Source organism: Astatotilapia calliptera, chromosome 6, assembly GCF_964374335.1.
Source record: "Astatotilapia calliptera chromosome 6, fAstCal68.1, whole genome shotgun sequence".
Classification (NCBI taxonomy): Eukaryota; Metazoa; Chordata; class Actinopteri; order Cichliformes; family Cichlidae; genus Astatotilapia; species Astatotilapia calliptera.
Window position 1 is genome coordinate 13,124,263 of NC_137427.1, and position 26,004 is coordinate 13,150,266.

Sequence of the window (26,004 nt, forward strand, 5' to 3'; positions counted from 1 at the left end):
AATTTCCACTTCCCCTTCCTGTTACTCTTTTATGAGCTAGACCAGGGGTGGGCAATCTCAGTCCACGAGGGCCGGTGTCCCTGCAGGTTTTAGATCTCACCTTGGGTCAACACCTGAATCACATGATTAGTTCGTTACCAGGCCTCTGGAGAACTTCAGGACAGGTTGAGGAGCTAATTTAGCCATTTAAATCAGCTGTGTTGGTTCGAGAACACATCTAAAACCTGCAGGGACACCGGCCCTCGTGGACTGAGATTGCCCACCCCTGAGCTAGATGCTCCTCCCTTTTGCAAACACACACAGACACACAGTCCATTCGCAGTTTTCTCCCAGTATGTTTTAAAGTTGAACAATGTTTTGTATTTACTGTTGTTGACTTTAGAACTTCACTATGAAAAACTAAAAAGACTGACAACAGCAATTGAGAATACACATTCAGTGATAACAGCAATCAGTATTTAATCAAACAATGCGGAACACTTCACAGCTTTACCCACACGGTCGATTAAGAGTGCTATAAACTTGAAACACTTTTCTTTTAACTTGTTTAACACTCATACCACTTAATGTATGCATGTGAATGTCTCAGGATCACTTTGAATCACTGTCAGAACTAATAAATTGAACATGAGCATTAAGGTCACATACTGTAAGAATAAGGTTAAAAAGGTAAAAAAATATTTTTTTTCAGGGTATGGCTATGATACGCTATGATTATTTATTTGCGATCGTTAAATGAAGCCACAAACTGTGTTTCAGAAACTCACAACTAAAATAAATAAATAAATAAAAAATCCTGCCCTCATGCCTGAATGACTACTGGCCACTTGCATTGACTTTGGTGGTAATGAAGATGTTCAATTCAATTCAATTCAATTCAATTCATTTATATAGCGCCAAATCACAACAAAAGTCGCCTCAAGGCGCTTCATAGATACAGAGAAAAACCCAACAATCATATGACCCCCTATGAGCAAGCACTTTGGCGACAGTGGGAAGGAAAAACTCCCTTTTAACAGGAAGAAACCTCTGGCAGAACCTGGCTCAGGGAGGGGCGGGGCCATCTGCTGCGACCGGTTGGGGTGAGAGAAGGAAGACAGGATGTTCAAAAGGCTGTTGAAGAACATCATCTCCTCCTCCATCCCAATCACCACAGGTCCGCTCCAGTTCGCCTACCGACCCAGCAGATCCACAGAGGACACCATCGCCTATGGCCTGCACACCACTCTCAGCCACGTGGACAAGAAACAGGGTAACTATGTGAGATTGCTGTTTGTTGATTACAGCTCAGCGTTTAACACAATAGTGCCCATCCAGGACTCAACGGCCGTCTATGTGCATGGGTGTTGGACTTCCTCACTGATGGAACTCAGGTGGTGAGGGTTGGTAGGTGTGTCTCCGACAGCATCACCATCAACATGGGAGCGCCACAGGGGTGTGTACTCTCACCACTGCTCTACTCCCTCTATACTTCTGACTGTGTGGCCACCCATGGCTCCAATACCATTGTGAATTGTGACGACACAGTGGTGTTGGGCACCATCTCCAACAATGATGAGGCAGCCTACATGGATGAGGTGAAGAACCTGGTATTGTGGTGCCAGGACAACGACCTCCAGCTGAACGTCTGCAAGACACGTAACCATTTGTGTTTTGCAGTGTACGTGACAGTAAACTTCTTGAATCTTGAACATTCCACTCACACAAAGTACATTTTCAGAATCCCAATTTAAAATTTCCAGATTATTTAATTTAATTTACTTAATGTATATAATTCACTTACCTACTACACATAATGTCCTCTTTTGTATATAATTCACTTACTGTATACAGTTTTCTCTTTTTGCACAGTCGATGAGCGTTTCAGGACACATTTCACTGCATGTTAACTATACATGTGGCAAATAAAGAATCTTGAATCTTGTATCATCTACATCATAATTCTTTACAAAGATGAATTCTGCATTTTCTTATCTTTTAGATGACTATCACCTCCAATCTATTGAAAATGGACAAATATTTATTCTCATAAACTAAACATCTTTAAAAAATCTTGGTGGACTCATTTGAACATGATACAAACACATCCTCTGGATACCATGCATTGTATAGGTCATCAGGAAATTTCAACATTGTAATATATGTGTATCATCATTCCTAATCAAGAGTGCACAGTTATTTCCCTTTCTCATTGAAAGGAGGCAGGTTTCTGAAAACATGTCATTTTGTTTTTTATAACAACAAAAAATTTCCATAAGTGTCACTGAATAGTCAAACTAAGTACAAAATCACTGTGCCAGTCATGTAAATCGAATTGTTTTGAAACGTCATCAGCTCCTGCATTCATGAGCAGATAATTTCTTTTTTCCTATTAGTCACATAATTGTAGTATTTTTGCATGCTCTCTAACATCAAAAAACCAGCTTAATCACACATGAAAATAGGCAGAATTGTAACAGAGTTGTTGATGCCTGTCATTACAAAGAACACTGTGTATTGGTGTTTTGGAAGCGCAATTTGTGTTTTTAGACTACAAAGAAACATAAATAGCTCTTTGTGGTGTGTCCTGGGAGCCATAAAATCTTTTTTTCTTTAAGTTTATCTTTTACAGCTGGGACTGGGATTTAAGCACATCAGAATGCTATGGTGATTTGCTATATTTGGAAAGGATAACAAAAGCTGATTAATGCCGCCATGATTGAAGGTAACCTTCACTTCACATACCTGTGGTTTAAAGAATGACCAAAAATATGTTCTATATTCATGGAAACATAGGACCTTTATCTAACCAGTGTCATTCTTCTTCTTCCCATTTCATGTCCACTGTACTCTTTTCTTTTCTCATATGTAGTGACCATAGTGGTTAACCATTCTCCTATTATAAGTAATGTGTCTTAATGTACAAGGAGGAAATGAGAGTATTATCTTGCACCTCTGTTGGCAGTGCTTGTCATTCAAGCACACACATTTATCACACACCGGCAGTACTAGACCTCTTCTTTGTGCATATGTACAACTTGGGTCATCAATAAGTAGAGATTTGTTGGAGCACCTCAGTAAATGCTGTCACTTGAGTACATGGCGAGTCATCTACTGTCTGTTTTGTAATGCAGCATTCAGTTCAAATTTAGACAAAGAAGTGGGCAGGCAAATGAATAAAACTTTTTTAAATAAAACTTACACTGTGGTGAAAATAAAGGTAGCCAAACAAAGATTAGCTGGAGATCCAGAAAAAGTAGGTAAGTCCAAGTATAAATCAAGCAAAAAGGGGAACAAAAACAGGGTAGAGAAAACACAGAAGTTAGGCGATACAGCCAGGGAACATAGGCAGGTAAACACAAGCTGACAAAGAAGGGAAAAAAACAAAAGGCTAAAAAGTAATGAGTGTTGGGAAAAAGAATAATGAGCCTGTTATGTCTCAAACTCTAACACAGAGCGCAGAGGACAGAAGGAGTGCAAAAAAAATGTGACATCAAGACACAGTAGAGACTCTCTGCATTGTTTTTTATTACATGCATATTTTGATGGATGCACCTTCCAGTGTGGCCTTCCAAGATTTACTTGCCAAATGGAAAATCTGCCTGGATTTTGCAGTTTGTGGACCCCACATAAACACCACATTTGGCCCATTCTCCTTTTTTTGTTGAGAATCTGAATTTTCTGCCACCACTTTAGGGAATTAGGAATAGGTGGCATAAACAACTTCGAAACCACATTAACAAATAATAAAAATTACTATATTGTGCAAATCTTGACAGAATTATACAAGACATTCCACTGAACACGGTCCTGGAAAGAGGTGACATCCAAATAACAAAAAATGATTAACAAAAAACAAAATATAGAAGGAGAGCACTTTTAATAAGAAAAAGGATTCTTTAATTGTTAATTTAACTTTTTATGTTTTGTTGCTTAGGCAACAAAAATGTTTCATATTGTTATAATATGAGAATATCATCTTTAATAAAAACCTACAGCTTCAAACAGAAATCAAAACCAGTAATGAAATTTAAGCTTCACTAGCCTAGCATTAGCTCACTGACTGCATTATTAATTATAAGAAAACAAACAAAGTAACTTGACTCACCGTCGAGTGGATTGAATGAGGGCACAATGCTGAATCAGTTGGCCGTGTTATTTTATACTGTCAAGCGGTATTGTGTCAGTAATTAGTCAACTTCTGACAGAGCACGCCAACTACAGGGAGCAGCGATGAAGCAGGGGAGATGCAGCAGATCGCCCCAGAACTTATGAAAAGTTCACTCCCACCACAATAACCAGATTGCTGGAAATGGGGTCTGATTTCAGCTTGATTACATGATTCTCCTTCAGCTGCCTGCTATTGATCTGAATTGTCACATTGTTTCACTATATTACATTATATTCTAAACATTTGCAAAACTCAAAACCCTGGCTCACCAGGCACCATGACAAATAAATTACACTCACAACATTGTCATTTTTAAGATTGTAACCTCACACTAATTAAAGCCAATTTGAGTAAATTTGGCCTCCTTCATAAGTGCCCTTCAAAACAAACTATAATGCAAGATAATAGACTTCACTCCCACAAGTTGTCATTGTATCTTGCATCACTATAAGGTTCTATACAAATAAGGTTTAGGTATAATAAGGTTCTGAATCACTTGTCTTTATAGGGCCACAACACAATTTTAAATGGTTCTACCTGTACATTTTTAAAATAGGTTAGAGCATATAACATCCTTCCATTACTGTCAGGAAGCCTAAGGGTCATGTGACCCACCGGCCTCACTGATAAATGACAATTGAATGTGCTGGTCAGGGTTGCTCTGCCCCAAAGCATCTATGTGGTTACATGTGTCTGTAAACAATTTTTTTCATGATTTTTGAAAGACACGAAAATAAATGTTTAGAGGGTGAGTTTACCTCTATAGAAAAATGTGTATACTCAGGGGTTAAAGTGACATTTGGCAGGTGGCAGAATCCTAAGATCTGTTTTAGTAGCTGAGCAAGGTGAAAACGATCACAACTCACATTCATTCCTATTGTAAGCTCTAGTATGTTTTCTTGGTGTACAGGGTGTGATGAGCTGACCTGCTTCTGCTCTGAGGTTTACTGCTCTTTGTGGAGTCACACAGCTGAATTCAACAAGATGTAAGCAGAAGTTTCAGGAGCAATCTTGGCTGATTTCCATCCCCTGCTCTAACAGTATACCATTTATACCATGGATGTGAAATGCATTTTGAAGCCAACGTACATGCCACTTTGATCTTAGGTGGGCCGGACCAGTCTAAAGTTTTTTCCCCATTTCTGTCAGTGTACAGTAGTTTAGCTGCACAATTAATCTCTGAGATACCTCAGTACAAGCTGATCGAAACATTGCATTTAAAATGACCTGTTACTTCAAAAAAGATACTGCCTTAATTGTTGCCCTTCTTAGTGCCTTTACGTGGTGAAAAGACTCTGAAACAAACCGTGCAAGTTTCTCCTCGTATTTGCTAAAAATAGTTCTTTAACTTTACTTAAAGAAATCCTGATCAACATGCCTTTGCCTCAAGTTTGATAACTCAAGTATCCACCCTGTATTATAGTAAAAACTGTGATGATTCATTCAGAATCTTTTTCTTTTTTTTTTTTTTACACGACAGTACAAACTGAGATGTGAAAATGATTGAATATGTTTTGCCAGCATCATAGTCCATTGCAAGGGGAATATGTGTGATATTATAATTGGGGGCTTGGCTTCCATAAATGTTCGATCCTAAAATCACCCCTGCTTGAGCATTTAGTTGAGTTGACACAATACCCAATGGGAAAAGACATCAGCAGTGATCTTAAAGAAGTAATTGTTCCTTCCCATTGATCTGGAAAAGGTTATAAGGCCATTTTCAAACAACTGTACATTCTACAATGAAAAAGATTATTCACAAATGGAAAACTTTCAAGTGAGTTGCCAATCTTCCCATTAGTAGACATCCGAGCAAATACAAACATTGGATACAAGCACAAACACCTCATACCACCTGTCAAGCACAGTGGAGGAGGGGGTGATGATTTGGGTATTTTAGAGCCAGGATCTGGATACCTTGCAGTCACCGAGTCAACCATGAACTCTGGAGTAAAATCTGACACAATTTGATTGAAAGTATGCCCTTTATCCTTTGAAAGCCTACTAGGAGTAACCCTCAAAGCTCTTTTCTGAACCAAGCAGTTTCATCCACATTTCAGGCATGCTTACATAACAAAATAACTAGGTGTGCATCAAAAGTTAGTGTGGGTGGTCATTGCCTGTGTAGTTACCCCTAGAAAATCCTGGAAAGTATGCTAATGGTCGTCAAACCACATCTTTATTGATAAACACTGAGAGGTCAAAATGTGAAATCAAGGGTACAAGGGGACGATGTCAGTTGTGATCTTTATGGGAGAAAAAGGTTAACCTTGGCTGAAACTGGGCCATGCAACAGGACAAGAATCCCAAGCACAACAGCAAATTTACAGCAGAAGAGCTGACAACGAAAAGCATCAAGGTGTCACAACTGCCCAGTCAAAGTCCATCTGAAATGATGCAATGATAGTCATTTAGTTTTATTCATGTTCAATTAATAATATAGCAAAAAAAACAACCCATAAAACTATTTTCTTTGGAATGACGTGGCAAAGTGATGGTGTCCTTAACAGACAGTTAAGTTACTCAGCTTATCTTTGGTAGCAGTTCTGGCCATGTTTGCATTCTAGTGCAAGACCAACCTTTCTGCTTTATGTATTGTTAAAGTGAGTTGTCAGACTGTAATTGAGCGATACAGCTGGCAGCGGTCTTTCAAATTCTTCTCCTGTTGAAACCAAGTTCTTCAGGTAAAAGGTAGCAGACAAAGAAAAGGATAAGAGCAGGGTTAAATATGGTATAGCTTTCCCAAGATAAAAAGTCCCAGAAGATAGTTGTGTTCTTGTCTGACCAAGTGCTTCTCGATGTTCTATATACCTTAAAAAAACATTGTTAGGAACATAAAAAAGTGATGGTTACATACTAATTACAACACCAGTTCAAGAGATTCTTTTTAAAAACAATACTATTTTATTTTGTATTTTATTGGTATTGTTATATACATGGCATAATTTGTGCTTTTTTATTATCAAGAATAAACCATAGGGGAACACATCAGAAAATTAAACTTTAAATGATTGAATTATTCATTGTTCAGCTGGATATACTGAGAGTTCTACAAAACCAGGAGGGAAGGGGCAGAAAGGGAAAACAAACTAGATAGGTAGATTGATAAAATAGATAGTTCAGAGACACTTGCAGATGGTCCACTGAGGGTAGTGTGAATGTTCAGACTGTGATGTGCTTTTACCAACAGTAGCAAAGGCACCTGTGTATCGCTTTGTTTAAAAAAGAAAGTAAGCTGCAGGGCCTTATTCTCGTTGAGTCCATACACATATAAACCAAACCCATCCATCACTTCTTGCAGGGGGATTTCTTCCACACAAATTTTTTTTCCGCCAGCCATTACAGATTTTGGGCACCAGGTTAACCAGCTCATGGCCATTCACACTGATCCCCCTTCTGGGACTGACTGAATAATATAAAAAACAAAAATACACCCCAAAATAGTATTTCCCAAGATTTCCATATTTTCTTGCCCAGATTTAGAGATATTTTGAATGACTATAGAGGGACATTTTCAACTTAGACTGGAGAAAGCATAATGGATAGGATGTGGAAACAACATTAATGTATGCTAGTTGATTGATGATTGGGATAAAAATATGAGATAAACAGGTGAGATGCTTCTTAACTGGGAAGATAAACAATGAATAGTGAGTGGCAGGCATACTGCAATAAAATACAGAAAGGACAAAATGGACTGAGCACAAAGAGTGAAAATGTCTCTTGGTGGCTGAGAAGGAAGAGCACAAACCTGGCATGAAAAGCAGAAAGGTCAAGCAAAAAAGATGTAAAGACAGTATGACCGACAAGACAGCCTGGATGAAGACGTATAATACCCCATAAGAGGACTAAAATTGGTCTGTCTTTCAGCTGACTGCTGCCTCTGCCTGGCGTTGGAAGTTTGGCCCTATACCAGAAAGTGGTCTGTCTGCTACAGCACCTACCTGAGTATGATCGAAGACTGATATCTCATTTTCTCCTCCCTTTTTATGTTCCATTTGCTGTCTGTAGCTAACCATCATATGTCCACATAGAATAACTTGTGAGAAACAAAAGACGTGGAGACAATGGTGGAGGAGGAAGTCGAAGCAGTCTGTATGTGGCGTTTTTTTCATTTTTAAACTACACTGCTGGAAGAAATAGATAGGCCTTTTCCTTACCTGAACAGTGCTAGTAGGTGCATAGACAGAACAAATAACTAGCGCATGGAGAGGGGCACATTTGCAAAATATGAAATGATAAAGGAATACAAAAACATTGATTGGGAAAAAAGAGAAGAAGTAAAAGATTTCATCAGAAAAAACTAAAAGAAAGTAAAAATAGATATGAAGAATGTAAAAAAAAATACTAGGAAAAGAAGCTGGTGAATACAATGGTTAAATCACAATAATTTGCATTAGTTATCATATGAAAAGTGGGGATAGAGAACATTTTTACTATCAGGTGCGGATTAATGCAGAAGAGTCACATGTCAATGTTTGAGTTGAAGGGCTGGAGAGGAAATAGAGGGAGAAGGCCTTTCTGGTATAGATTGGTCCGTTAGCTAGCCTTAGCTTCCCTAGAGACAAAACTATATTTTGATTTTCTTGTTAGCTACCCACTGGGGTAAACAAATGTCATCATTGATGTCTGTTAGCCAACTGATAACCAAGTTTTCATGTCCATGTCACTGCCAAGTATGTGTTCCTTCATCATATTATAGCAACAAGTGTATGTTTTGTCAGGACATGTTGGCTATTTTCTGAACACACAAAGGTTGCTGTTCATAAAAAAAAAAACCCAAAGTCTTTGCGACCTTCAGCAATCATCATGGCAGCAATTAAACAATGGGAAAGACACTCAACAACAGCCCCAGAATGAGACTGCTCACATATGTCCAAGAGTGGTCTAAGCATGAAACCCATCAGCTGATCTTGTTGGCTTTTGTGTCCCACAAAGTTATCCATGCTCTGGACTGGCATTGGCTACCCACCAACACATTAATTCAACCAGTGAGCTGGTATTAGCTTTGCTCAAGCTCTAGTCTCTGTTGATTTAGTCCTTTAGTTGGCATTAGCTTAACACCGAGCTACAGTCTATGTTGATTTGGCCTGTTAGCAACCATTAGCTTCCTGCCAAGCTGTAATCCATATTATTTGATTGGTGAACAGACATGAAATTGTCGCCTTGTTACAGTTCATGCTGATTCAGTCTGTTAGCTGGCAAAAGCTTCCCATCAAGCCATAAATCCATGGTGATTCAGTCTGTTGGCTATATTAGCTTCAAACTCAATCGTCCATATGTCCCTTGTGTATTTCGACCTCCCGCTTTCAGCTCCAGAGACAAAAGTTACTGGTGGTTTGGCAAGTAGAGCCTTTCTCAGCAGGGGACAGGTAGAGCTTGCCGTTAGCACAGGCACAAAGCTCGTACACAGTCTGTTTGGTGTAGGTGGTACCTGCAGGCGCTCCCTCCAGGGGATCCACAGCACTACCAAGGGGAATGTTGCCCAGTCTGATAGTGTTGGCATCTAGAAAGATCTGTAAACATAAAAGAAAAAACATGCATAAAACATGGAAACAAAAGTTACAAAGAATCCAGCTGTAGGGGGCAAAGCTCTTAGGGATGGTCTTGGTGCTGAAAGTAATGCACAAACAAAGAGAATTTGAAAAAGGGAAAAAGAAAAAAAAGGGAACCAAGGAATGCTTGGTGCGTCGAAAGAGAGGTCACATTGCTGAAGGCAATGACTACTTCTTGCTGTTGACTACGGTTGTCATCATGAAAGATCTATGAAGACACAAAAAGGAATTTCTATGTAGAACAGGTCTCTTTTGATAAAGAGGTAGGGTGGGAGTGAATGAGGCAGAGAGCAAGATAGATTATGAGAAATGGAAGGAAATCAGTGGGAGAAAAGAGAAGTGAAGTACTAGCATGCAACAGAAAAAAAACACACTGGAAGCAGCTCTTTTTTTCCAGGTGATTTGATATTGTATCACACTTATCACAAATCAGACTTAAAAGAATAAGACTGTCTAAGATAGATGATTTAAGCGCCACATTTAATAAAAAAAAATGATCACAAACTGTTGAATCTGAATTCTATAGTTTCTTTTAAAAACATATGCTTATTTGAAATTTAACAGACTTCTTAAAGGGTTGAAAGGCCAACAAAATTTACTTGCACAAGTTCATTTACTTCCAAGGTGCATGGAGAAGACAAAGATCTGATGATGTGAAGACTCCAGAGAAACTTAAAGTATTAGGGAACAACTTTATTGGGTGACCAACGCATTTCGCCTTGTGGCCTTCATCAGGTTCATTGCACAATATCAAACAGTTTGTGTTTAAACACAAAAACAGGAAACAGAAGAAAGTGGACCAATCACACATTTGCAAATGCTGACCAATTAGCATTTAACAAGGTGGTACTAGCTGACTGGTTAAGCCAGTACCACCACTACTGGACTGAACCACTACAGATTGAAAGGGGGGAAAAAATCTCAATAAGTCCAAAAGTAGTTCATACTCAAAATTACACAGAAAAATGCAAACAAGTTAAAATAAAAATAAAGTAAGAACAGGGTCAAAAGGCCAGCAAAGTTCCATGTGTCTTGTTTCTAAAAGAGAATAATTTGATTATTATATTAGTTGGCAAGGTCAGTAACATTATTGAATACCAAAAAAGCATCCAACAAATATTCATATCTGAACATGAGATCACTCAAAAAAACATATTTTCAAATCTGTGTTCAGTGATTTTTTTTGTTGTCGTTTATTTTGGATTCTCTAAAATCAAGTAAATATTTATTGATATTAACACAAAACTAAATATAAGGATAATAATATTTGATACTTAAACACTTCTTTGCTATATCTGGATGTCAAGTTAGCTAAACAAATAATTTCCAGTGTTTGAACCTTTGTACAGTTTTCAGCAAGCTGATACAAAAAATGCACCCCCCCAAAAAAACAAACAAACAAACATACAAGCAAGCAAGCAAACACCGCCCCCCCCTCCTTCCAAAAAACCCCCCAAACAAAACAAAAAGAAAAACAAAAAACCCAAACAAAACCAAACAAAACAACAAAACAATAAAGGCCACTTTTAATTTATTTTAATGCATCCTTTGATGGACTTAATCACTGTTTTTTAGCAGCTTCTTGTTGGTGTCACTGGATCTGGGTTATGTGTCCAGACAAGCTTAGTGAAATACCCAGTCAAAAAATCAAAAATGTATTGCACTCTAATGTTGGAACATTATAAGATCAGAAGTAGTTCAGTAGATTAACATGATAACCTTGGTTTGATTTTTTGAAAATACATTTTGAACCATAATCAAGCACAGTTACTGAAAACATACTGTATAATCCACTATCAGGCTGCACAGAGTGATGTGGCTTCCCAGTCACAAAAATCATGTTCTAAAGAATCACAAGAGATTACAGTAATCAAAAAAGAACACAGTTTCATTTTCAGCTATTGATGTATTAGCCTTAATTACAACTTTGTGGACAGCTAAAAAAAACACAATTGTTTCTAAAAACTATCTGTTTTTTCCTTTGCTCTGTCTGCCTTATTTTCTCCTGTCTTCATAAGATACAAGGTGAGTTTTAAGCAATAATCATTAGACAATCTTCGCTTCTATTGACAGCTTCACTTGCCTATTTATTTACTCTGTAATGTTCAAGGAAGCTCTGCTTGTTATTTCTCGCTCTCTCACACATACCCACAGGCTGGACGGTAATCTCAGCAGACATCTGCATCCCTGTTATTTGTCTACTTCATTTTAGAAATGAGGACAGGGGAAGTGAAAAAGTGTGAATATAATTGCCATGAGTGCAAGAGTAAGGAAGAAGAGATGGAAAGGAGGGTCAGATAAAAGAGTGAGAGACAAAATGTCATATCAGAAGTGGTTTGAAGAAGATAGGCGACACAGAAGGAGGGAAATAGATGAATGTAGGAAAAAGAGGAAGAGAGGAATGAGGGATTAAGATACGCCGGTAGTGAGGAACCAATTAGTATAACTAATGATTTCACGTTAGCTGACGGGGCACATCTTGAGCTGTATAAACAACATCCGTACATATAGTGTATACACACACACACACACACACACACACACACACACACACACACACACACACACACACTCAAGCGCTCTGTGTGTGCTGCTTATGTTTCCTTTGAGTATCTGTTTCAATAAAAGCAGTACATGCATTAACATGAAGACAAATCTGCAGAACTTTTGAAATTATTGATTTCTTTGATACTTAAGAGACTCAAATTCCTATAAATAAATAAAAACTGGAATTTCATAATCTCAACATTAATTAATTAATCATAAAATTAAAACATGGCCTGATCTCTATCAACATTACACACAAGAGACAAAATAAAAAAATAAAAAAAATCTCTAAAATGGTTTATAGTACTACCTTTACCTACACTTGCTGCAATACACTCATAAAGTCATAATCGAATCAATTCTGCATCACTCAACAATGTATATTTTACTGAAATGAGAAATGAATCCTGATCAATGTTTTAATAGTCAGATTACAGTAAATGCTATTCCCAGCCCCAATGCGCTCCCTCGTATCTTAATAGGCTTCAGCATCACTTAATAATTTCATTTTATTTAAAAGAAGTTCTTTCTTTTTATTCGTATTTTCAGTAACTCTGCAGTCAAGAGCCTACCAAGTTGTAGAGTGGGGAGTGATCGGTTCCGTTCAGACATTTAATTTGGAAATTACAAGCGGAGAGTCAGTCTGTTCTGTTACTGTAGGGCAGTTTAACATGGGCATTGTGTTTGTGAAAAAGGGTATAATAATTCTTCTACTAACATTAAAGAAAGGCACACAACCGTTACCATGGTAACTGGTCTCACACAAAAAATGGCAACAGCTTCGAACCGCTTAGCCTCCAACAAGTGTAGATAAAATGACTTTAATACAAAATAGAAGTTACTAATATCATAGTTCTGTCTCTGTAGAAATAGATGGGCAAAAAGAAATAGATGATTTTGTGTTAAATAAAATGGGCAACCTCTTTAACAGAGCTGTGTAGAGCTATCTCATTAGCCTGTCATGCCTATTGGTTTTAATGAGACATAGTAACAATGAAAAGGAGACACTTTAAGAGCCAGTGAAAAAACGGGTGTGTGAACTTCTTTACTTATGTATAGAACAAAAGAAAATACAGCAGTATCTCTAAATGTCAAGGTATTCCTTTAACAGGTCCCTGGTGCACACCTGTCATCTTCCCTTTGGCTTCCAACAAAAGCTGCCAGGGCTCAGTTATAGCCTTACAGGAGCAGGACTCAGTCACGGTTGGCAACAGAGCCCAAATCTAATTCTAACAACCTACTTGCCACAGTAACAGAAAGCTACATCTAAAACAAACTTGGGTACGGCACTCGAATGTGGCGGCGACAAGAGTTGGGTGCATGCATGTTTAAGAGAGGAAATGGAAATCGGTTCTCCTCTAAACAATAGAAACATCAGTGCAACAAAATGGTGCAGCAAAAAGAGAGGATGAAGTTGGAGGAAATAGAGGTGAAGAGTAGGAAATAATGGGGAAGAAAACAAGGGGAGAAGAGGATATGACATTGGAAAGACAAAAAGGCAATTAGTGGGTAACAATGGCTTACAAGGAAGGGTAGAGCGAGGAAGAGATCAATAAAAAAAGGAAGTGAAGAAGATGGAAATTCAAGAAAGAGAAATGTATGTACGGTGATTATGTGAAGGAATAAGGATAACAGAAGTGAGACTATGGATGGACAGACAGATGGATTGATAGAAAGGGGAGAAAGTCATTTGATGAAGCTTAAGATCGGATTAGTGATGACATTCATTCTAAATGAAAGTGTCTGTAAGTATTAGGTGGCTCGACGTTAGCTGTCTATACACGTGAGACAGTGTGTGCTTGAGAACAAGTAGTGTGGGAAAGGATGTGTCTGTGAATATAATATTGTTTGTGAACAAGTATGAATAAGTGCTTTTCATTCTTTCTTCTGTTTATACGTGTACTTACTGACATGCCTTCATTACATTAAAATGTGTGTGTTTTACACATTATTTTTATGATTAAACTATTAATTTTCATGGGGTGCACTGAAGTTACTACCATGACTGCACAAAGTACACGTCGTCATGATTAAATAGCACTCCAGTTCAGATTTCACTTTTATAGTCATTGTTATTAAAAAAAATGGTATAATTATAAACAGAAGAATCAATATTCTTTCTTTTGACAAACACTACCAATTTAATTTAAATATTAAATAACATATAAGCGAACTGAAACAGTAAAGACTAACAGTTTGAATCCATCTCCAGTGCTTCTTGCGTTGCTTCACACATCTGTCTAGTCTCTTGCGCACACAATTTATCTACCTTCTCTCCATCCTATCAGCAAACTCTCTCTCTTTACCATCATCATTTAGCCTATTTTTAAAGTTGTTCCTCTAACCTTTGCAGTCCTGCCTTTCCTTCTCTCTCGCTGGCACCAAACATGCCTTCTTCTTCTCCTCTTCTTTTTGTCTTTGGCCAACAGTTACAGCTGTTTTTTCCGCTTTGTATGTAATAGTGTGTTTATAACAGTTATGCGGTAATAACCTAGTTAAAATAGTCCTCAAAGATAAAACATCATTTTGGTCCAAATTTGGTTTTTATGCTACTTCTTTTGGTAAGCTACATATTCCATCTTTCAAGTTAAATGTACAGAATTCTTTAAAAAAAAATGTAGTCTCCAAAATAAAACAAAAAAAATTAAAATAAAATATAAACATTGTCATCTTACAAGTTAATCTAAAGCTCTAAAAATAGCAATTTTGGTTTTCTGTGTGTCATATGCATTCCTTGCACATTTCAGTCCAAATATACAAGTCTGTGTGGGTGGCTGTTTATGTGGATACAGTATGAATGGAAATGTGTCTACACCCATCTCTTTCCAGCAGCAGTTTAGCAAGCACATTGCTAAGGCATTGAGAAGACGGAAACATGCAGGAAGTAGCAATTATGGGGGTTCAAAGCATTTTTCATGGATGATTTCCTTTGGCAAAACAAAGGAACAAAAGGGTTGAAGGCAAGTTAGCTGAAAGAGAGAAGGGGGACGTGGTGGCGGTGAAAGGACAAGATTTTTCTGGGATTAAAAAAGAAGGGAGGTGGAGAGAGCAAAACATCAGAGGACATATCAGAGATAGAACATCTGGAAAGAGACCAGGAGAGAGAAAAAGAGCTCTCTGTATACAGTGGAGTTGTTTCAAAGGAGAAAAAACATCTTTTTAGGACACCTTTTTAGGTGTATTTAAGATGAAACCAGATGCATGAGGAAGAATAGTTAAGGACAAAAACGAGGGTGCAAAATTGCATCTGCAAAAGTAAAGCACATAAGAGTAAAAAAGCCAGAAAAAAGTTTTTTTTTCAAGAATTTATTTTATTACCGCCATAAGGTTTTCCATTAAATGCAAACAATGCCATCTTTCATTTTTTACAAATACCTAGAGGACACTTTCTGCACTTGAATGTGTGTAAGTAGCATGATACTTGTCAGTTGTCAGTGTCCTAAAAAGGTGTATAAATATAGTTTCTGGCATCACTGTCATTAAAGCAGCTGTCAAATTATATTAAAAATGATTTTACACAACTACCTTTTCCTTTCAAACCATTCTTGGCTGTCTTTATCTACTTTTTTCATCTGCTAAAAGCGAATCCTTATTGGCACATCCACAAAACCAAGTGGTAATTTCAGAATGAATGGGCTCTCTTTGCAATGGGTTTTATGGATTCATTCTTGCATTTATTTATTGTATCGAATGCCCCAAAGTATTCACATAATGTATGACATGTATAGGAAGAAATGAGCTGTGGCTATTGGGAAAATGAAAGCAATGTAGCTGCCTTCATCAAAAATATAATAATAAATAAAATGGTAATAGATACGTTTTTTTATTATTATTATTATTATAATAACCATGGGCTAATCTGAATTTGATTGGTTCCCTATGAACTTCTCTTTCATTTTGCAATTATGTCTGGCATCTGCTAAGAAATACCCCGGGTTTAATAGGGAACTGATAAAATGAACTGATAAAATATGGAAACTTGTGAGTTCAGGTAGTCATAGAAAGTTTTTTGTCTGTTTGTTGAAAGATGTGAGAATTTTACTGATCTTCATATCAACCTTTTCAGCGAGAAACTGAATAAGTATATTCGGTTTCCAGTGTCAAAATATAATCAACTGACTTAAACTGAATCATAACTGAAAAATACTAAAAACTGTGTTAACTTGATAATCTTTGACTGAGAGGATAAAAGGATAAAAGAGTAGAAGAAGAGAGGTTGAAAGGACACTAGTACTACTTCACAACACACACAGAATTCTGCCCACACAAATAGATTCAGTTCAACCTCTATGTTCATCTAGCCTTAGCTCACCTTGCCTCCCATTCTCTTTTTATTTTCCTCTCTTGCTCCCCCTGCACTTGGACATGGAACACACACACACACACACACACACACACACACACACACACACACACACACACACACACACACACACACACACACACACACACACTCCAACAACACCAATAGGTGGGAGGCTGTGAAGCTTTCTGAGTGTATTACACAGACCATTAGGCTTGTTGAATGGACGGACGCTGGAATGGGAGCTGACAACGGACTAAATGACAGAGGCTGGAGAGAGACTGAGAGTTTAGTAACCCAGATGTAGCAGGGACATAAAGCAATATCAGCCTACTCTACTGTACCATACAAACAAACACATTCAGAACACACACAGGTGCAGGCATAGACAAATTCATTCACCCAAACTTCTACAGGTATACAAGAAGAGAGACTATAAAAATGATGTGTACAAACACACAACAAATGCAGGAAGTAAGAGCTGCAGAATAAATGAGCCCCCAAACATATGCAGCGACAGATGGTAAAACAAATGAGAGAGAGAGAGAGAGAGAGACAGACAGACAGACAGACAGACAAAACTCCCACACACAATGAAACACTCAGACCGAGAGTGACAAAATAACAAACACATCTATGACGATCACCTCAGGGAGTGTGAAGTAGGCTAATAAATTTCCATTAATCACACCTTTGAAAAAACATACACTACTTAGAGCTATTGGCAGATATCTGTTAATCTATTCCTCACACTCTGATGAAAACAAGTTTTGGAAGTAAACAGAAAGGCTCTGGAGACCAAGAGAGCAGGGGGGCAGCTGTGGACGTGTCCTTTGAGTTCATGTTTGTGTGTATGTGTGTGTATCAGTGCATAAAAATGCATGTGCGTCTCTTCATCTGTGGGTTGAAGATTTTGCGTGCATGTTTTGCATTTAACTTGTATATAGTTATATGTTTGTGAGGCTTCCACAGCACAGCATCACTTGGTACAACAGCGAGTTACCCCCTGCCAGCATTCTAATTTACTTACTATTCTCCCTTACCCGCAGGTAAAACATGAAGTAGTGAGGAAAAAAAAAATTTAGTCCCAGTGTACCACCCCAATAATACCTCCAGGCTACAGTTTCTTAATAAGCCCCATCATTGTGTCAACAAACAATAAAACTCCATGGTAACCTAACTTTGTCAAAAGTTTGTGTAAGCTGACCTGATTTCACCTCGCTGAACTCACTGGTAGAAAGCACATACAGATGTGCAAATGTGCCATGTTGGGTATTGTAGACATCTTTTGAAAGAGTTTAAGGTGATCAAGAAACTTTGCCAAAAAAGCTGCAAGTGAAAAAAGTTGTCGGTTTTTATCAGGTTTAATTCTGCATTTAGAGATTTTGGTCTTCATTTTTTTTTTATTTGTCTTATTTGTTCAGACTGCTTCAGACTTCACACAGCTCTTGCTCCTGAGGTGAGAAAATACAGCCCACACTTAAAATACATGTGGTTGAACTAATTAAATTAAATTCAGTTATCTAAAAATTGTATTTAAACATAGTAACTAGTTCCTATTATCACCATGATAACAAAAATTAACGTGCACTCCCTATATAATGATTATAGTAATAATAGCAGTCATAGTAAAGACCAAATGGTTTTGTTGTGCCAACAACATGATAATACAGCTTTGTGGATTCCACTTCCTGGTGACAGGGGAGGTGTGAAATTGGTATACCACATTCACACCTTTACATATAGAAAAAATGATATCTTTAACCTCCTAAGACCCGAACTCTTCCATATCATGCATTTTTAATTTCTCTTTGAACTTTGGGCATATTGGGAACTGAAGAATGTAAAAACAAAGAATTGCCAGATTTTTTTTTTTTTACCTGATTTTTGTTCCTGACAAAAATGAGATGCACATATGAGGACATTGGTCTTAAATTTTGATAGAACAGTGCAGTATAATGTCCTCGTAAGTGATATCAGGCCGCTGTAGAGCAAAATTTAGTATTTTGGTCTAGACAACCCAAAATGTGATGTCCACATATGTGGACGCCAGGTTAAATAAACAAATGCAGTAATATTCAACATGCAAGCAGCAATATGCAACATGAAGTCACTTTCTATTTCTCATTATTACACATTTTGCAAATGAAAGCAAACTCTACACCAATGTATGAGCATGCAAAAGCTCTTTAGCGTCTGCAAACCAGTATGTAAACTACAATGGTTTGTGTGATTTCTGCATGTAATAAATTGTTAAAAATGGGACTAACACCCTGCCCACAGATGGGGAAGTCATCATGGAATTTATATGTCTTGCATTTATGGAAAACACATCACTGCAGTTGATTTTGTTCCCACTTAGTAAATAAATGAATGATTTCTATTTACAAAGTTGTAGTTTCACTGGAAAACTGCCACTGTTAGAACTCATAGACCTTACTCAAGGGCATTCTAATTGTTTGTAGCTTCCCTTACTGCAGTGGTTCCCAAACTTTTTTTTGCTGGGCCCCCCTTTGTTTTAAAAGAAAAATATTTGCCCCCCCCCTCGCCCCCGCCCACGCACGCACGCACACACACGCACAATCACAAACACATCCTCCAACCACACACACCCACATTTTGCTCCATTGTTACGGTTCTGGGTCAGTGTTGACCCAGCATTTTGAATTTCTTATATTTTGGTTTATTTTTGCGTTATGGATTGTTTTCTGATGTTCTGGTGCTTTGTTTATTATTATTATCATTATAGATCTGTTTCTGTTATTCTTGGTGAGGGATCAGTTCTTAGGTTTTGGGTTCTCATGTGTATTGCAGTTTCTGTTCAGTGTCTAGTCTGTCTCTCAGTGTCGTGTCTGCATCTTTATTTAGTGGTTCTTGTTTCCTGTCTTATTGTGAAAGTCTTTGTCTTATGTTAGCGTGTGCAGCTTAGCTCCCCCGTCTCATTAGCCCTGATCTCCCCCAGCTGTGTCTCCCTTCTGTTACCCATTCCCTGATTACCACCCTGTGTATATTAGCCCTGTGTTGTCCTCAACCCAGTGTTGCATCGTACCATCAGATTATGCCTGTGTCTTTTTTGGTCTCAGTGTTCAGTCTTCACTTCATGTTTTGTTTTCTTGCCAGCAATAAAGCTGAGGTTTTGAGTTGCATTCCGTTTTCCGAGTCCTGCATTTGGATCCTCATCTCCGCCTGCCCGCACACAGAGCCCTGACAGTTTGTCCGTGATTTAAACAGCCCAGCGCGTGCTCTCGACGCAGGGAAAACCAATTCTGCAGGGGAAGCCAAAGGGAAGATATGCTTCACCATATTTTCGAGTCTTTGGCTTAGAATGAAGTTGGTTTGGAAACATATTCAGTTATGCTTCATCTCCTGCTTTGCGTTTGTGTGGGCGCCCCGTGCTAGCAGTGTCCAAGCGTTGTTTTGTTTTTTCCCTTTTCATGCCGCGCCCCCCCTGCAATGGCTCTGCGCCCCCCCTAGGGGGCGGGCCCCACACTTTGGGAAGGTCTGCCTTACTGGAACATATTTCTGTACTTTTTACGTAACAACAAAAGTGTCTTATTAATTTTGCTCACCTCCAACGCTATGCAGCTCAGTCTTCATGAGGACTTCTGTGTCTTCCTTTTCATTTCTTCTTGCCCCTGCTTTTTTTTTCTGTGTCTGTATTTTGCCCTGTGTAGCACCTCCTTCCAGCTCTTGGCAACTACCAGTTTGGCACAGATGCATTTAATCACTCAATCAGCCTCAGTAGCATATCTACCCCAGTGTTTATTCAGTGCTCGCTAGATTATTCTGTGTGCTTGTTTGGTAGCAAACTTGGCTACTTATGTCAAGTTTGTTGGTTCCTTGTATGTTTACTGCTCCTGACTGAAATGTTGAATCCTGTATGCTTGGTTACTCGACTTCATCTGTTGTTTTCCGCACGTGCCTACTCTGCGTCTGCTGTGCTCCCAACATCCCTCGCGCTCTCGGTCAGGCTTTGTCTTTCCACTGTTTTCTTCTCAGCCAGACCTGATCTAGTACAAATTTCTCCTGTGACTTTGTTCACTGCAAACTTCAGCTTACTTCAGACACTTCTCACTTTTTTTATGTATTCATTTGGCAGTCTTCTCTGCTCTGAATTTTTAATAACTAGTCTGAGCTACTGAACTCCCACATCTAAGTGCTTACGTATTCCCTATTTCACAGACACTCACCTACCAAAGTTATTTGTAATTCTTTAAAATGTTAACATTAAAGCAGTCATCCAGATAAAATGAAGCCACATTAATGATAGAAGTGCATTGCTTTAGAAAATACAAGTCCAGTGGTTCAAAATGTTGGGAATTTACTCACCATTCATTATGTGAATGATGAGTAAGGGTGAGTAATTTTACTCTAATTTTACTCACCATTCATTATGTGAATGGTGAGTAAAATGGTGAGTACCTCCTGTGGGACAGAATATAAAAAAATGAAATAGAATAGACAATTAAGTAAGTGCATATTATGTGGCATACATGTCTTCTTGCATCATTTCATTTATGTTCCTTTCAACTTGACTCCTTCCAAACTGATTTTAGTGGTTCCTGCATGAGCCTCCAAACTGTTATGCTCCCTTATTAGGGCCAGGGTGTCCGCAAAACAATAACAAAGTATCTGAGTAAAAACAATGTCAAGACTTTCTTTCAAGGTTTAATTTGCATAGAAATTAACTTGAATATGTTATTTCTCTCTTCCTTTCAATAAACACGGACATTATTGCAAAATACTTTTCTGTTCTCGGATAGAAACAGTCTCACTTATAACTGTAGACTGTATATAAAAAGATGGATATGGATATGCCCATTGGTTATTAAAGTCCTGATGTGCAGCTTCAAACTGAAGATATAATGAAAGGGAGTTGATCTGACTCAAAAACCGAGGGACTGTGTATGCTCATATGCTAGCAATTTGACCATCGCATTAACGTATACTCAGGTTTATCAACCTTCAATTAGTTAACCCTTTAAGACCTACCACAGAATCACATCCGCCAGAGCTTATCTTTATATTTTTACATGCTGCAGTGCCATTTTCAAATTCAAATTTTATTTGTCACGTACACAGTCATACACAGTACGATATGCAGTGAAATGCTTGGGAGCATTTTTGGGAGCATTTCAAGTTGCTATACATCAATACAACCGTTATAGCCCAAATTTTAATAATATGTATGCATTAAGTCCATAATAACTACATAAATTGCAAAAAAGTGCAATAAACTACAAAAAAATTAAAAATCATTTTTCCTTTTCTTTCTTTCATTTTTTGCCAAATTTGCCAAAAAACAGCATGTGCATCAAAATAAACTATTTCCAGCAGCGCAATTTGAGTTTTAAGCATCCCAGAAACTATTCAGAAAAGCATCAAGTCAAACATGACTTATAAAAAGGCCAGTATAGGCTTATGAGGCCCCGATGGTAAAAACCCCCCCAAAAAAACCCCTACATTTTCCGCGAAATGACATCACTTCCGGTTTCGGGCAGGTAATGGCGGACATGCGACAGTTCACGCTGACGTCTATTCCAACGTAGGAAGTGTTATGAACAGCTGATCGGATCGGCAAAGCGTGTTTCTGGAATATTATGTTTTTGTTGCTGCAAAGCCATATGTGGAAGGAAACCATGACTTAGGACAAGCTGATGGCATAAGATGTAAGTACAATTCCTCCTGTTTCATATGCAAAAAAAATGATTGCGCTAGCTTACGTGGTTCTGGTTCTACAGGGATTTAAAAATAGTTTTGCAACCAGAGGAGCGGCCCAGAAAACAGGTTTAGGGACTTCCTACTTTAGCCCCAAAAGCTCTGTCCATCTTTTACTACAGTCTGTGGTTATCACAGAGGGACAGTGATTTCTGAGTTATGAAGACGCAAAGGTGAGAAGTAACAATAATTAAAAGAATAGAAAGCTCACATAGACTAAAGTGTCGACAAAGGGAGAGTGAAAGAGACAGAAAGAGAGAGAGAGATGACAAAAGGGGAGAAGACAATAAAAAAACACAGGAGGACTGCAAGAATCCTGAGAGGATCTGTCAGCTCTCGTTGGCTTTGATTTTAATGGAAGCCAGCGCTCCCCTACCTCTAACCCATTTGGCCCTAATTCCAGCACTGCTTTCCAAACTTTTTAAACTTTAATGGCCTCTTCTTAAGTGCCAGCTGCTGACAACATTGATTTGGCTTTAAGCCTTGCTGTCCTGCACGCCTTTATTTTCTCCTGCAAAATCGACAGAAACATCTATTTTCTGCCATCCTTCTCCACCTCCTGCTCATCCGATCCCCCTTCTATCCTCCCTTCATCCGCTCTTCTCTGTTCATTTGATGGTGTCAGCAGTCGAGGAACGCTTGTATGAGACTGGATGAAAAGGAATGCTTTTGGATAAAGTCTTCTTTTTAGAATCTATGTATTTTTTGTTTTTAAAGAAAAGCTTGGTTGCCATTCAGTCGTGAATCTTTACAGAACAGAGCTGAGATTTTTTTTTCTAATGTATTTGAATATTCCTGTGTGGTATCACTGCAATACCTTTAGGTGTTGCCCAAAGTGGAACACAAAGGGAAATACGGGTCATGATAAATGTTCTTTAATAAGTAGGTGGATTTACCAGGAGCCCATGTAAAAAACCCAAACAACCTTTATACCCCACCAAACTTACTACTGAAGGAAATTCAGGGATTCAATCTGATGGTTAACTTATAAAAAGTTTAAAAATTGTTGAAGATATTAGTTGCTTAAAAAAAAAACTAACTAAAAAGCAAGTCCAAGTTCTGTATTAGAACAAGACCGCAGCTCAAATTTATAAAAAGCTGAGAATATTGTTGAGTGTGCATGCGGTTCATGCAGATATGAAAGAAAACACTGTAATATGTTTATTTTCTTGATCTTTTAACCAGTATAGACAATTCTTTCGGTTTCACAGGGTCATGTTGAGGTGGATGTGGTTAACTGGGGATAACTGGAAAAGGTCATGCGAAATGCAAAACCACTGTTGGATGAAGCAGTAAAAGAATATGAAATTTATATGAAAAATGTCACTGATTGTAACATTCATAAATGCCAGAAAAAATGGTATGAACTTGAATCTGTAATCTAGGTATCAATCAGATGTTCTTCTATACGGATAACACATCTCCTCATAATGGACCGTTTTCAAATGGAGCTTCTCTAGACATTGCATCATTGGGCTTCATTGTGATAAAATGGCTCAAGGGTACAGTATGATCTTTAGAATAAACCCTGGATGCCATTTGTTAAAATTATTTTTTTTCCTGCCTTTCAAGCTGCTTATTATCCCATCTCTTTAGGGGCCAGATTTACAAGGGCAAATTAACATAAGGTCTGATGATGTGATAATGTGAGTAATCTAACATAACAGTAATCCGTCAATCATAATATATAAAGGCATAGGTTCTACAGATGTGTTTCTCTTGGGAAACAGAATGACAGCACAGACCAAGGAGAGACATCAGAAGGAGAACATTTTTATGAAAGAGAAACTACAGAAAAATACTTTGCAAGTACAAACTGCTCCACAAAAGGTACGTCTGGAACATCATCATGGGAAAGGCCAGTGTTACCCATATGGAAAAGAAATAGTAAAAACTTATAAAAAACTTGCATACGTTGTGGCCTACTTCATATAGTGAATCATATAAGGCTTATATGATTTACTCATGAAAGTGGCCACTTTCTCATTACATTTCATATATTGTTTTAGGAAGTATCCAAAACATACAAGTTTCATTTATATAATTTTTCAAGGGATCTTATATCTATTTACACTCTTGTATGCTTTTCATACAAGTTTCACACAAGACAGATACAACTTTATAAGATTTATACATGATGTGACGGAGTTACACCGTCCCGGGCCGCAAACAGCTGATCTGGGCGCATACACGCACCACCACCATTAGTTGTACAATTACCGTGGCTGCGCGTCTTTTAGTCGACCGGGAGGATAAACAAAAAGGGGTGAGAGGTATATTTTGAGTAGGGATGGGTATCGAAAACCGGTTCTTGTTGAGAACCCGTTCCCACTGTTTCAATTCCTTGAAATTGTTTGCCATTTTTGCAAACGATTCCCTTATCGATTCCAGTCGCCCCGAATGACGTCATCACGTTGCGGAGCGTCATTTACCTGGGAGGAAACACGGCGCCTAAGCGACTCAAACGCTCAAAAGTTTGGTAAATAAGGTAAATAATCAACTAACAGTGCATATTATGTTAGTGCGATCTGCCTTATTACAAAACCTGCCATTACTGTGCATTTAGGTGACCATGATGAGAGAGACAGACAGAGTCTGGCTGGCTCAGATGCTGGCAGTTCTCGCTGCAGTCTACCGGTAGCGTCTCCTTTCAGGCCATGATAGACGAATGTCACCGAGCAGTGACTAGGTTTGTGGTAAAAGGCTTGCACCCATTTGCCACAGCAGATGCCCCGATTTTCGGTAAGTGAATGCGTTTAATTGTAGGCAGGGACATTACTGGATAATTTATTTTATACTTTGTTATTGCTACAGAAGAATATTTATTTAATTATTTTACATTTACAATTTTTTTTTCCTGGGGACCCTGTGACACCCCATTGAAGAGCCGTAGGCTATGGATCTCTTAAGATCTCACTGTTGGGTTTGTAAGGCCATGTTACTCCTAAATTTCTATCTTGTTCAAAGAGAAGATATAAAACAAAGTTCTAAGCTAATCGATCTTAGTGTTCTCCTTTTTTAAAAAGAATCGATAAGAGAATCGATAAAGAATAGAATCGTTAAACAGAATTGAAAATGGAATTGGAATTGTGAAAATCTTATTAATACCCATCCCTAATTTTGAGCAGAGGGTGGCCAACATATTCTTTTTTGCTTACCTTTAATAAAGCCGGTCGCATACTCTCTGTGATCGCCAATAAGACGAGTGGTTATGCAAGCCGATGGTATGGTGTTCTGGGGTTCAAATAGTGGGTTCGCACGCGCTTGAAAGGTCACATGAACTGCATTATTTTTGTTTGGTTTTTTTGTTATTGTGAAACACTGTAGACTGCCTGGAAGTGGCCATAAATGTCTGTATACACATATATATGTATTGTAGGAATACAGCTGGAAATAAGCTGAGGAAAAAAAGAGTGTTTTGGGAAAAGAAATTGTGAAGGGATGACTATTATGCCTAGTGGGAGGGGCAATGGGGTATAAAAGAAGGCTGTCAGGGCCTACCTGGGCATTATGTGAGATGTTACAGAGAGGGTAACATGCAGACTGGCTCAGCCGCTTGTGTTTTGTACAGATGTTTGTTTTGTGTTGAATTGAGTTAGTTTTCTATTTTCTTTGTAAATAATCTTTTTGTGCACCTGGGAGGCCGGCCGAATAAACTATCCACACTGAATGCTTCCTGACTACGCCTGCATTTGTTGGGAGAAGTTTAGGAGAGGACCCCGCGACACATA

At 38.2% G+C, this 26,004-nt stretch overlaps 1 protein-coding gene across 1 annotated transcript in view; it reads right to left on the reverse strand.

Annotated features, from left to right (window-relative positions):
- Positions 1–7,031: 7,031 nt before the first annotated feature.
- Positions 7,032–26,004, reverse strand: part of LOC113023928 (zeta-sarcoglycan-like) — a 384,596-nt gene continuing 365,623 nt past the window's right edge. Inside the window, exon 8 of the mRNA XM_026170405.2 lies at positions 7,032–9,666. Coding sequence (XP_026026190.1) covers positions 9,460–9,666 — 207 coding nt within the window. The 3' untranslated portion in view covers positions 7,032–9,459. The remainder of the gene's footprint in view (positions 9,667–26,004) is intronic.